The sequence below is a fragment of the Kryptolebias marmoratus genome, linkage group LG3 (genome assembly GCF_001649575.2).
Source record: "Kryptolebias marmoratus isolate JLee-2015 linkage group LG3, ASM164957v2, whole genome shotgun sequence".
NCBI classification, from domain to species: domain Eukaryota; kingdom Metazoa; phylum Chordata; class Actinopteri; order Cyprinodontiformes; family Rivulidae; genus Kryptolebias; species Kryptolebias marmoratus.
This window is the reverse complement of record NC_051432.1, coordinates 29,634,611-29,646,593: the sequence shown is the minus strand read 5'-3', so window position 1 is coordinate 29,646,593 and position 11,983 is coordinate 29,634,611. Positions and strand designations below refer to the sequence as shown.

The 11,983-nt window shown below is 46.8% G+C and overlaps 3 protein-coding genes and 1 pseudogene across 6 annotated transcripts in view; 1 reads left to right on the top strand and 3 right to left on the bottom strand.

Moving 5' to 3' along the window:
- wdr17 (WD repeat domain 17) overlaps positions 1–3,133 on the bottom strand; it is a 13,300-nt gene extending 10,167 nt beyond the window's left edge. The window contains exons 1-7 of the mRNA XM_017403792.3: positions 3,048–3,133; positions 1,719–1,847; positions 1,449–1,632; positions 1,134–1,364; positions 713–823; positions 496–636; positions 167–289 (exon numbers count right to left, since the gene is read on the bottom strand). Of these exons, the coding sequence (XP_017259281.1) occupies positions 167–289; positions 496–636; positions 713–823; positions 1,134–1,364; positions 1,449–1,632; positions 1,719–1,841 (913 nt within the window). The 5' untranslated portion in view covers positions 1,842–1,847; positions 3,048–3,133. The remainder of the gene's footprint in view (positions 1–166; positions 290–495; positions 637–712; positions 824–1,133; positions 1,365–1,448; positions 1,633–1,718; positions 1,848–3,047) is intronic.
- Positions 3,134–3,545: 412 nt separating this feature from the next.
- Positions 3,546–8,151, bottom strand: hmgb2a (high mobility group box 2a). Of its 4 annotated transcripts, none has more exons than XM_017403794.1 (5): positions 8,079–8,151; positions 4,696–4,859; positions 4,475–4,623; positions 4,220–4,394; positions 3,546–4,150 (listed from the first exon to the last, which is right to left on the bottom strand). In XM_017403794.1, exons 1-5 carry the CDS (start codon positions 8,134–8,136, stop codon positions 3,983–3,985), a joined length of 714 nt encoding a protein of 237 aa, XP_017259283.1. In that variant the 5' UTR covers positions 8,137–8,151; the 3' UTR covers positions 3,546–3,982. The 4 variants fall into 4 exon arrangements, with proteins under 4 accessions (XP_017259283.1, XP_017259285.1, XP_017259286.1 ...); XM_017403796.1 differs by having other exon boundaries at positions 4,711–4,859; XM_017403797.3 differs by lacking the exon at positions 8,079–8,151 and adding an exon at positions 5,588–5,716 and having other exon boundaries at positions 4,696–4,870.
- pmm2 (phosphomannomutase 2) lies at positions 7,751–10,882 on the top strand. The gene is made up of 8 exons (XM_017403793.3): positions 7,751–8,009; positions 8,998–9,109; positions 9,183–9,259; positions 9,391–9,482; positions 9,746–9,845; positions 9,976–10,051; positions 10,132–10,247; positions 10,466–10,882. Exons 1-8 carry the CDS (start codon positions 7,935–7,937, stop codon positions 10,568–10,570), a joined length of 753 nt encoding a protein of 250 aa, XP_017259282.1. The 5' UTR covers positions 7,751–7,934; the 3' UTR covers positions 10,571–10,882.
- LOC108228263 overlaps positions 8,613–11,983 on the bottom strand; it is an 8,443-nt pseudogene continuing 5,072 nt past the window's right edge.

The window sequence follows — 11,983 nt, the reverse complement described above, 5'->3', positions numbered from 1 at the left end:
GTCCTGTCCAGAGTCTCAGTCCTGTCCAGAGTCTCAGTCCTGTCCCGAGTCTCGGTCCTGTCCAGAGTCTCGGTCCTGTCCAGAGTCTCAGTCCTGTCCTGAGTCTCAGACCAGCGTTTGGAGACAACCTGACGTCCCCCGAGGTGGACCGAAGGAGACCCGTTACCTTTCTTTGCGAGAGGAGAGTTGAGGACATGCAGAGCGTGAAATCCTGTCTTCTTCAGCTTGAAGCTGTCCAACGGAGTGGACCGGGACACATTCCAGACTCTCAACACGCCGACCTGCGAGTCTGACAGACGGAAACAGGTCACTCTGACAGGAAGCTTTCACAATAAAAGTCTCTTTAATTCTGTTTGAAACCTGCTTCAGCTGCTGTCAGCTTCCAGGTAAAGACCTGCTTCTCTCAGCTTCTCTCAGGAAACATTAAAGCTCGTCCTCCAGTCTTTTCCTGAGACTAAATGTAAACGGGAGGCGGGGAGGCGGCAGCATCCGTACCTCCGGTGATGAACATCCCTGGCGCCGAGGGGACCCAGGCCAGACACTGGACGGACGCGGCGGCGGACGGGAAGCAGAAGGACGTGATGCACGCCAACGCCTCGCTGTCGACCAGCCGGATGCCGTTGTGGAGGTTAGAAACTGTGAAACAAAGTGTTGCTGCTTGAGTCTGAGGATCTACAGAGGAATGGCTCACTGCAGCTGATCGAAGCCTGACCCAGTAAATAATCCGTTGATAGAGGATCCCATTCCAGAGCGCTGACGGGGTCTTCTTCATCCGTTCCTTCTAAGGACTCGGGCCGCAGAACGTGTTTCTGACTCTTACTCCCTGAGCAGAAACACAACGTCATGATTTGAAATAAAACACATCATGTCTTTGATTACGGTCAAATTTATTAAACAGAAGCAGAAGTTAAATCTGGTTCCTCCGGATCAGCAGGAGGTTCTGTTGGGTTCTGTTCAGTTGAATAAATACTGAACCTGCTGGGTGTTTTTCTTCCCTTCAGCTCAGATTTAGATGATTTTAGAACCTTTAAAAGATCATATTGGGGTATTTCTGACAGAAGGTGGGCTTTTTTCTCCCCCGTGACTAAAATAAAACACGTTTTGTTGTTTTTTTTCAGATTTCAGGCGTTTACCCGGCTGGAAAACGGACAAACTCCCGTCGGTGTGTCCAAACACCAGCTTGCCCTTCTTGGCTGGGTGCCACCTGAACAGGCAGATGTCAGACAGGAAGGAGTGGGCTTCTTTGTGCACCGTCACGCCGGGCTCAGGACCTCGGTAGGCCCAGATGTAGAGCGGGCCGCGCTGCGAGACGAACGCCACGCCTTCGGCTGAGTTCCAGCACCAGCTGACGGACACGGGGACGCCTGAGGGAGACGAGACCGAACTGTGAAGCTGCAGAGACGCAGAGGAAAAAGATTCCTACCGGCCGGCCTTCATCGTCCTCCCACCTTTGGTGCTGTCCAGTCTCGCCACGGCCTTCTTCTCCGCCACGTTCCAGATGATGAGCAGGTTGTCAGCGGAGGCTGACGCAAACAGGTCGGGGTTGTCGGGACACCAGCTGATGGCCGTTATGGTCTTCTTGTGTTCGGACATGATGGACCTCAGCTTGAACTCGTTGTACTGCTGGTCCAACTGCAACGAGGCGGGACACACCTGGGCTCAGACTTTTTACGGTAAAACAGGTACGATGAAGAAGCCCCACAGGTGAGTCGGCTCACCTGGTAGATGTAGATGGCCAGAGTCGCACAGTAGGCGAAGCGGTCTCCGCTCGCCGCGCAGACATCTTTGTTCCAGGGCTGACAGCCGGCGGCCAGGAGGCCCACCTGCTTCACCTTGGCCATCCTCACCTGAGACACACAGACAAGAAGCTGTGCTGCTGGTGTACAGATCTCAGCGGCAGCAGCTGCTACAGCAGACAGTCAGATGATTGAAATCTGCGCTGTGATTGGTTCAAACTGACGCTGATCTGCAGCTCCGACAGAGGAACGCAGGAACCCTCAGAGGCTGCTTCGTTCCAGAGAATTAAAATCAGATTAAAGCTGACGACCGATCAAAGGTGACCTTCAGAAACCTGCTGCCACCTCACCTGTCAGATGGAAATAAGGTGATTTATATGGAAATGAGGGTTCTGTGTGGAGAGGACCATCAGCTCGGTAACGACAGGAAGTCACCAGCATCAAAAACTGTTCAGATGTTCTCCTGCAGTTAAAGAAACATCTGGATGAGGAACAGCCTGCGCTGAGTTCAGCTGCAGTTAGACGGTTTACAGACTTCCTGTCAGCTGCAGCTCCAAGAAAAACATGAAATAATTCTAATTTTGTTTAGTTTATTTTATTTTGCTTTTAGTTTTAATAACAAACAAGACGTTTCCTCTGAAATCCACCAGAAACATTCAATAAAAACTAATGTTTCTGTTTTTATTTTACTAAATACAATAAAGGATAGTTACCTGTTTAACTCAAAGCTTTAATTTAAAAACAGAAAACTTTTATTTTTTACTTAAAGCTGTGAAGTTTGATGAATAAGAAATGAAACCTAAAACGGTCCTCAGGTGGGCAGCAGGCAGGCCACCAGTTGAAGGTCTCTGTGGTTCTGGAGAACCTGGCGGTTCTGTCCTCCTCTGATCCTCTCAGGAGGAACCACACAGAACCTTCATGACGGTTCTGATCAGAACCGAACCAGGCAGGGCCAACAGGAAGCCCGGCTCAGTTCTGATTCTGTCCTGCTGGTGGTCCCGGGTTCGGTTCTGGTGGTCTGCAGGTAGAACCTGAGGGTTCCTGAGCTCCTCCTAAACTGAACGAAGGCGGTTCCGCCGGTTCGGACTCAAACCGGACCGGGTTCGGCTCGGATCGCCATCAACAGGTTCAGAGAAACTAATCCGTGACCGGCGGTACCGAGACACCTGCGCGTGACGCCACAGTGCCTGCGCGCGGCAGCAGACAGCCGTTAGCTGCCGGCTGGGAGCGCGCCTCTCCGTGTTGTTGTTTGTTTGTTTGTTTATTTGTTTGTTTCCGGCGGCCTGCTGCCTGCCCGTTTCCCGCTCTTACCGTCAGGTGTCGGCAGGCTCGCGCGGACAGCTCCCAGGTGCTGAAAACCGTCTCTGCAACGGCTGCTGAAGCGACGTCCGCGAGGGGCGGGGCCACCGCGCCGACACCTCCCATTGGCCCGCAGGAGTCAGCGTACTCTTCAGCGATTGGCTGAGCGGCGTGTCAATCAGAGGGCTCATCCGGCCTGGAGATAAGCAGCTCAGAGTCCTGAGAGCTTCAGGAATACTTTAAACTCAGCTGGTTGGAGAATAAAAGGCTTGTTCTGGTAAAAATGATTGTTGATTTTAAGGTTTTCATAGTTTTCACACGACAGGACGTTTAAACTCCCTTTGAAACACATTACATCATTTAAAAAGTATTTATACATAAACAGGCTTTTTATTCTCCTACCCAACTTTATTTCTTATTTTCTAAGCTCAAATCCAAACCTTTACACTAATATATTAGTGCAACATCACCAAAAAAGGCTTATTTAAAAGACACACAAAGATACAGATATAATCAATATACAAAATTTTATTATAAAAGAAAAATTCGTTCTACAAGTTTTCAAGTTCCACTTTAAAATGGATGCAAACATTTTTAAATCAAAGCTACAGATAAATCCTGGAAGTAAAACGGTGAAGAAACAAGCACCACTAGAACAAAAAACAAAGAAAACAAAGCAGTGCTTCCAGAAAGAATATTGAGGGGAAAGGAAATCTGCCTTCCTGCTGTCCGCTGGCGGAGCTGCGGCTCATTTCATCCGGCTCTGAGGTGGAACAAACCCGAGTTCAGTAGAGAAATCAAACTAATCCCTGAATCAGACGAGGCTCGGGTCCGTCAGAACCACAGGGACAGCAGGCTACATCTTAAATCATCCACACAAAAAGAGAACAGGAGTTAAGCTGAACGCGTCGCAAACTTCACATCCCTAAAACAACAAAACATAACGCTTATTCATCATCGTCGTCATCATCATCATCGTCCTCCTCGTCGTCTTCATCATCATCGTCGTCATCGTCGACCGGTTGGGCCTTCTTGGCAGAAGGCCTGCCGGGTCCGCTCTTCTTCCCGGCGTCGATCTTCCCAGAGCCTCCCTTGGCTCTGTAGGCAGCGACGTCCTGCAGAGACAGGCGTTAGCATTCCAGCCAACACAAACGCAGGAAATGCACGGGCGTACGCACACACACCTTCTCGTATTTCTCCTTCAGCTTCCCAGCTTTGGCCTCGTACGGAGCCTTGTCTTTGGCGCTCTGCGTGGCCCACAACTCGCCGAGCTTCTTGGCGACGTCGCCGATGGAGATGCCGGGGTGCTCCTCCTTGATCCGAGGGCGGTGGTCGGAACAGAACACGAAGAAAGCAGAGCTAGGGACACAAAACAAACAGTGTCAACATCAAAAATGGCTCCAATAAGGTCGCAGAAATCTGAGATAACGTTGACTTACGGTGGCCTCTTGGGAGCGTTGGGGTCCTTCTTTTTCTTCCCCTTCTTGGCACCTTTAGGGGGAATGTAGGTCTTCATCTCCCTGTCATACCGGACCTTGTCGGTCTTGGCCATCTCGTCAAACTTCACCTTCTCCTTGGCTGACATGGTCTTTAAACAGAAAGGACAGTTCAGTGGCATGTCACAGATCCTGGGTCAGAGTTTCACCAGGGAGAAGCTCACCGGGGAGAAGCTCACCTTCCATCTCTCGGAGCATTTCTTGGAGAACTCAGCGAAGTTCACGCTGGTTCCTGGGTGTTTCTTCTTGTGCTCCTCGCGGCAGGTGGCCACGAAGAAAGCATAGGCGGAGGTCTTCCCTCTGGGCTTGTTCGGGTCCTTCGTCATGGCTGCAAAGAGGCTAAAAATATCAACTTTGGTTTTAAAACCCACCAAAACAAAAAGGGCAAATAAATGTAAAAAAAGGCCCAACAGTTGTAAAGCTGTGGTTAAATGAAGCAGGCGGTTAAATCTGATGAATATTCGTCGTTAAACCGACAGCCGCCGGCGGTTTTCAGACTCTAATCGGATTTCTGTCTCCGGGACAAAAACACCAGACTCCATTTTGATTCTTCCCGCCTAAACGACAACTGCGCCCAAAACTTCCCCAATCGAGTCGAACCAGCACAACCCCCGAAACTTCCACACGCCCTCCTTCAAACTTCACCCAACAACCCCGAACAGAACCGGATCGGAACAGAGCTGCGGGCTTCTTTCGGACTTTAAAGTCGGCGTTTCCGTCGCGGAGCGGCTGAACGACGGAGCCAAATGGCGTTTGAACTGCGCACTAACTTGGCCTCACATTAACAGACCGCACAGCCGACAAACAGCGACCAATACGTGAAAAAAAACAACAGTTTATACTGGGATATTAAAGCAAACCGATGGGTTTCTTCTTAAAACAGATTTTAGATCACATTGATATTAATAACATACTTAAAAAGTCAAATAAGTTGACTTAATGCACAATAAAACTGAGCAAAGTGAGCAACAAACACACCTTAATAAAATGAATATATTTTTTAGGATATTAAAAGCTGAAAATGTTAAATTATTTGGCAGAAGCAGCGAGCCTTACCTGTTTTCAGCGGGACAAGTTGCAGACGAGTGAATGAGGAAGAACGCGCAACTGTTTTGTCACTGTCCGCGAGGCCGCACTAACTTGGCTAAAACAGGTTCTGGAGCTCCGCCCCTATGTGCGCTGATTGGCTGAAATCAAGAACTTACATTTAAAAGTAGGGCAAGCTGCGATAGGGCGGCTGCGATTGGCCGCTTTCAGTGACATCAAGCCTTCATGTTACTATGCTTCTCCTCGACGCTGATTGGCTGCTCTGGACTTTTAAACACACGGCGCGAAAACAGCCTTTTGTTTGCTGGTAAACCCCTTGTTGCTCCGTGCCTACTGGAGGGCTACTAACCGTCTGTTTGCAACAGCAGCCAGAACTGTTAGCAGCCTCCTTTCGGTTCTGCTTCAGTTCCAGATGACTCAGCGTTCAGCCACGTTATAAACAAAACCTGTTTGAGCAACACTGAAAACAAAAACAAACCTCGTATTCAATTAAAAATCACTTAAGGCAACTTTGTAGGTTTTATAGACAGACAGCACGCATGAACAAGTTTCTATGATTGCAAAAGTTTTAAATGACAGAATGAGAGACAGAACATGAGTGGAAAAGTTGATTTTTACAGTTTTATTTGGGCTTTTTTACTGTTAAAGTAGAAGATGTGTGTTGTTCTTAGTCTGGGGTTTTTGTTCTGTTTGGGTCACGGCTCCACTTCTGTTGGGTGAAACTTTACAGCCCGTCTTAAAACAAAATCCTCCTGCTCCTGATCGGATCCAAGGACCAAAAGAATCAGGTCAACAAACCGAAACCAGGACCAGAACTGAAAGCAGGCCTGTTAAAGGGGTAGTTCAGACATTCTGAGCTGAGGTCGTAAGGTCCTGCTGTTCGTGTATCAGACTCTCTGACACCCAAACCTTTGACCCTTTCTGAACCCGGCGTTGGAGAGACGTGCGCTCTCCGGACGTCATACAGTTGACACGTTTCTGCGCGTCGATGAACAGTAATAATGGCGGACAGCAGCGACCCGACCTCGCCGTCGGTCCAAACAGACGTTCATGTGTTCACCGTGTTGGAAGCAGCTTCTTCCAAACTGTGGAGATGAAATCGTTTGTGGAAACACAAAAAACCCACAGCATCACCGTGTAAACGAGGCCTAAATCTGAACTGTTGGCTGAGGCAGCCATCTTGATGCTAAGAGTTTCATCAAGGTCAGTCCTGCGGTTCATGAGATATTTTGCTAACAGTTGAATAGAGCTGACTTGAAAAGTTAAGGTTTTAAGCACTTATAGTTGACTCCTTGCTACTAAAAGCAGCTGAATTCGTTGGTTTTGTGTTTTCTAAGCTCAGCTGGATGTTCTGGTCCTCCTGGAGGGAATCAGGTGTAAACATCAACCTGATGGTTAGTTTCTGAAATGTTCTGAATTCCTTTCAGTGATTCTTGAGATGTTTTCCTGACAGACAGTCAAACGAACACAAAGACTGATCGCTCCACCGTCATTTGTGAGGAGATCTGTGAGGAACCTGAAGCTGCGGACGAGTTTCAGACAAGCTGTCGGCGTTTCTTTCAACAGACAGATCCACGGATCTCCTCTGAACTTCTGCTTTCTAAAGGAAACGTTGGAAATCAGTTTCTGCAGCTCTGAATCTCCAGAAACACAGAAGCTTCATGCGGCCGGTCCGATTATCTGAAAGGTTTTTGGAGCAGAACACATTTAGGACTTCTGCAAACATCTGAAGTTATTTCAGAAAGATAAACAGATTTTATCTTCAGCACGGATCATTTCTGTGACCGCAGATAAATCAAAAAGCTCCATTAGAGAAACTCCTCCTTCAGGTTCTCCCCGGCTGGTCGGGTCCGTTCCTCCTGAAGAACCAACACTGAGGGTCTTTATGACCCACAATCCACTTCAGTTCCTCTCAGGACCCCAGCAGACCAGAGCCAGGAAGGTCAGAGGTCAATCAGAGATGCTCAGATCAAAGGACCTGTGTCCAAAGGTTACTGTCTGAGAACTGACTCAGATCTGACCACTGGCTTATAATATATTTTGCTAACACAGACAGACACGATCACCCGCCTTACATAATAACATGTATCCTTAAATCTTTAGATTTATATGAACCCCCCCTCCCTCCTCGGGCTCCGTGGTCATCACGTGACACTGTCTCCACGCGGGGACAGGTTTTATTGGCTGCGGGAGGACGGGACGGGACACAGACAGACTGTCTCCGTTTCCGGTTCCACCTGTCTGTCAGAGAGGCTGACGGTTCCTGTGGTTCTGAGCAGCTGGACCGAACCGAGCCGTGAGGACATCCCAGCCCAGGGCAGAGCGGCGGACACGCGCGTTTTTCATCCGAGACAAAATGGGCGACAACCCCGCGGACACGAGCACGCTCTGCCTCTTTGATGTTGACGGCACGCTCACGGCCGCGAGACAGGTAAACAATGTTTGTTTGTTTGTGTGAAAACAACAACAAACTCCCGTCATACTAACAGAAGACACGTACCATCTGTCAGTAGGACTTCCGGCTCCACGTCGCTTCTGTCAATGACCGTCCGCAGCATAACGCGCCCCACGGAAACAAAACAACTTTAGTTCCACTCAAAGAAAAGTTCCGGGCTCATAGTTTGCGATTAAACCAAAATAAATTTATGTCAATGTTCACCCAGTGAGTAGTTTTCGATGTTTTTAAATATATTTTTCAACAGTAATATTTTGGCTTAAAGCATACAAACAAAACGCAGTTATTAGCATTTAGTCATAACAGGAAGTGCCTGACAAAACAAAAACATTATACCTTTTAGTAGTTTCTAAGCAATATTAAGCTTTACAATATTTAATTTAAAGCTATAATTAAAAACTCTGAGGTGTGCGTGTAGCTCTTGTTGTCAGATTATGAAAATTTGTAATAATTCAGCCGTTGAACAGCTAGCATGCTAACGGTTTCCGTTGGTTTCCGCTAGCATCGTGCTAACAGCTGGGACCAGCTGCGCCTGAGTTTAATCTGTAAAATACAAGCATTTAAAACCACCCACAGGAGTCCAAAAATACAGTTCTTTAATACATACTGATGTTTTAAATAAGGACATTTCCAAAACTATTTACACAGCATTTAAGAAACAATATAAACAACAATAAATCAAAACTGAAGGACATAAAACATCAGAACTGAGAGAACAAACCTCCTAGGATCATTAAAAAATCTGGATCTGATCCTGATCACCACCAAAACTGAATTATTTGTTCTCTGTGAAAACAAACATTTAATTAAAATCTTTTAGAGTAATTTTGTACCCAGACAAACATACCAGGAGGTCAATAAAGCGGTCAGATTCAGTCGGTCTGGAGTTGATTCGAAGCAGAGTTATGTGTGAAATCAGTAAGTCTGAACAGCAGTTTGTGAACAAACATTAACATGTTTTCAGTTTGTGACTCCTGAAATGAGGGCGTTCCTGGAGAAGCTGAGGACTCGGGTTCGAGTCGGAGTGGTTGGAGGCTCAGACCTGGTTAAGATCAAGGAGCAGCTTGGAAACGATGGTGAGACGGTTCATCAGTTTCAGGTCCTCCTGTGATGGATCACCTGTTTGACTTCCTGCTCTTCTGTTCGCAGTGATCCAGAAGGTGGACTACGTGTTCGCTGAGAACGGGCTGGTGGCCTACAAACACGGACAGTTACACTCCGTCCAGGTGAGACCGCTCTAATCTGCTTTAGAAAAGCCTTTTTATTCTGTTCACAACATGAATAAACAGCATTTAAAAGAAGGTCCTTCATATTAAAAGGCTTCAGGAAGTTCAGAGTTTCTGCTCGTTGTTTTCAGTCCATCCAGGCCCACATGGGAGAGGAGCTGCTGCAAGATTTCATCAACTTCTGTCTGAACTACATGGCTAAAATCAAACTGCCCAAGAAGAGGTACAGATCCCCCTGCAGCCGACCTGTAGGCTGGAAACCAACTTTAATTAGGAACAGAGAATCTGTCAAAGAAAGTCAACCCTCTGTCAGTTCTCATCAAACTGATCTGCTTTTTAAAGCTGATCTAAAATAATCTAACCTCTTTATTTAATAAACCAAAACAAAGTCTTAATGGAAAAATGGTCCTGAGACATAAAAGAAGGTTTACTTTCTTTTCTCACGAGTAACTGTTAGAAAATAAATCAGTTTGATTTTTTTTTTAGGGGAACATTTATTGAATTTCGTAACGGCATGTTGAACGTGTCGCCCATCGGTCGCAGCTGCACACAAGAGGAGCGAAGAGAGTTTTATGAGCTGGATCAGGTAAATTTACCTGAATACTCCAGAGCTGAAGCTTTCACACTGGGGCAAAACAAGTTCAGTTCAAAGCTGGATTTTACATCTTTACTCTTAGAAAGAATTAGGAATTTATAAAGTTTTTTATTTCTTGCAGAAAGAAAAAATCAGAGAGAAGTTTGTTTCTGTGTTAAAGGAGGAATTCAAAGGGAGAGGCTTGTCCTTTTCCATCGGTAAGTCTGACTCTTTGACAAGGAACGATACGTTCCGTCTGCAGGTGATGAGTTCTGAGGTTTAAAGATGTTTCCTGCAGGAGGACAGATCAGCTTCGACGTCTTCCCTGACGGCTGGGACAAGAGGTACTGTCTGCGCATCGTGGAGGAGGACGGCTACTCAACCATCCACTTCTTCGGAGACAAAACCAAACCTGTGAGTTCTTAGGGATGGGAGGCGCGAGTCACCATGGCAACCATCATGGCCGCCCCGGTTCTAAAAGAGTGGAACCTTATTTTTGGGTTAGAGGAACGGTGTGAGCAGGACAGAAAACGCTGCTCCAGACTTCTTCACTCAGTTCTTTCAGGACGGCGTGATGTTCGGGAACAAGTCGAGGACAAAGTGAGCTGATCACCTCCTGGCGTCTCTTTCAGGGAGGAAACGACTACGAGATCTTCGCCGACCCTCGGACCGTTGGCCACGAGGTGTCGTGTCCCGAGGAAACCCAGCGGCTCTGCGAGCAGCTCTTCTTCTCCTGACACAAGCTGGAACATCAGGTCACAGTGCTGCTGAAGCATGATGATGAAGATGATGGTGGAGCGGAGGGTTGTCTCTGTGCCTCTCAACTCAAACTTCAGGGAAACTCAGATGGTTTTCTTTTCTCTTAACATCTGTGGACTGAACCAAACGAGTCGTGAATAAAACGGTGATGGAGACGAAGGACCGACTCGTCTGTGAGAAGCTCAGGATCCTCAAGATGTTCCTCAGAACTCTGATGTTTCTGCTGCAAACCTAAAAGCTTCTCCTGTAAAACCAATGTCAACTCTGGGAAATAAAGAATGGAGCCATGATTCTGTTTGTTTTTCAAACTGCTCACGTGAACGACCTTCTGTGGTTCCGTCAGAGAACCTCCTTCAACTTCCCGCCTGAAATACTGAGAAATAAAATCTGCAGAAATGTTGAAGGACTTTCTTCATCAACATCAACTTTCTCTTCTAAAGCCCAACAGAATTCTAGTTTGTAAAAATATGAGTTATGACAGAGCCAGACTCTTAGTTTGGAGAGTATGTGAGCTTTATTTTGAAACTCTGGGTTCAGTCTTCCTGTTTGTCTGCCTTTAAGCTCTGAATCCTCCGATCTTCTGACTGCAGAGACGTCATTAAGATCTACAGAAAGCTTTAATTCTCTTTAAAACAAAGTTTGAGGAGAATCTGTTTCTGTTTTCAGTGGCTGATCTGTGGCTCTTATTTTGAAGTTCTGATTTTATCCACAGGTTGGAGTTTTGTTCATTTATTGCTGCTGTTTCCCTTCAGCAGAGGATTTATTGATAATTACCACTGATCTCACACACACACACACACACACACACACACACACAGTACGAGCTCTGAGGAGAACAAACAGGTTCGATAAAAACAGGCGAGGTAAAAGTTGAAGCTGTGGGTTCTGGTCCAAAGATCCTGCAGAACCGGCTCACCCTGCTCCCGTTTAATTAAAACAAAACAACCCTGTCATTAAAATCTTACCAGACACACAATAAACTCCAGATCGATTCAGAACCTGAATCTGACCCGGTTCAGAAGCAGCTTCTTTATTTTATTAAATAAATGTTCTGTTTAAACCGATTTAAGAACCGGAAGAAGCCAGATGAGCTGACGGAGGATGAAGTCATCACGGAGCAGCTGATGAGTTCATCCTGCAGCGATGACTTCTCTGTTAGGAACAGAACCAGAACCAGAACCTGTGAGTCACTCTGAGGATGGAGGAAGACTGGACGTGTCCTTCAGCTCCTGTTTCATCCAGTTGGGTCAAATCTGAGGAGTTTGTTTGGTTCCCTTCATCCACCTCACAGCTGGAATGATGTTCTTTAAATAAAAACACTTAAATAAAAAAGCAGCCTGGCAGGTTTCCTGACAGATAATTAAACAACAGACAGCCTCACTCCAGCTCCG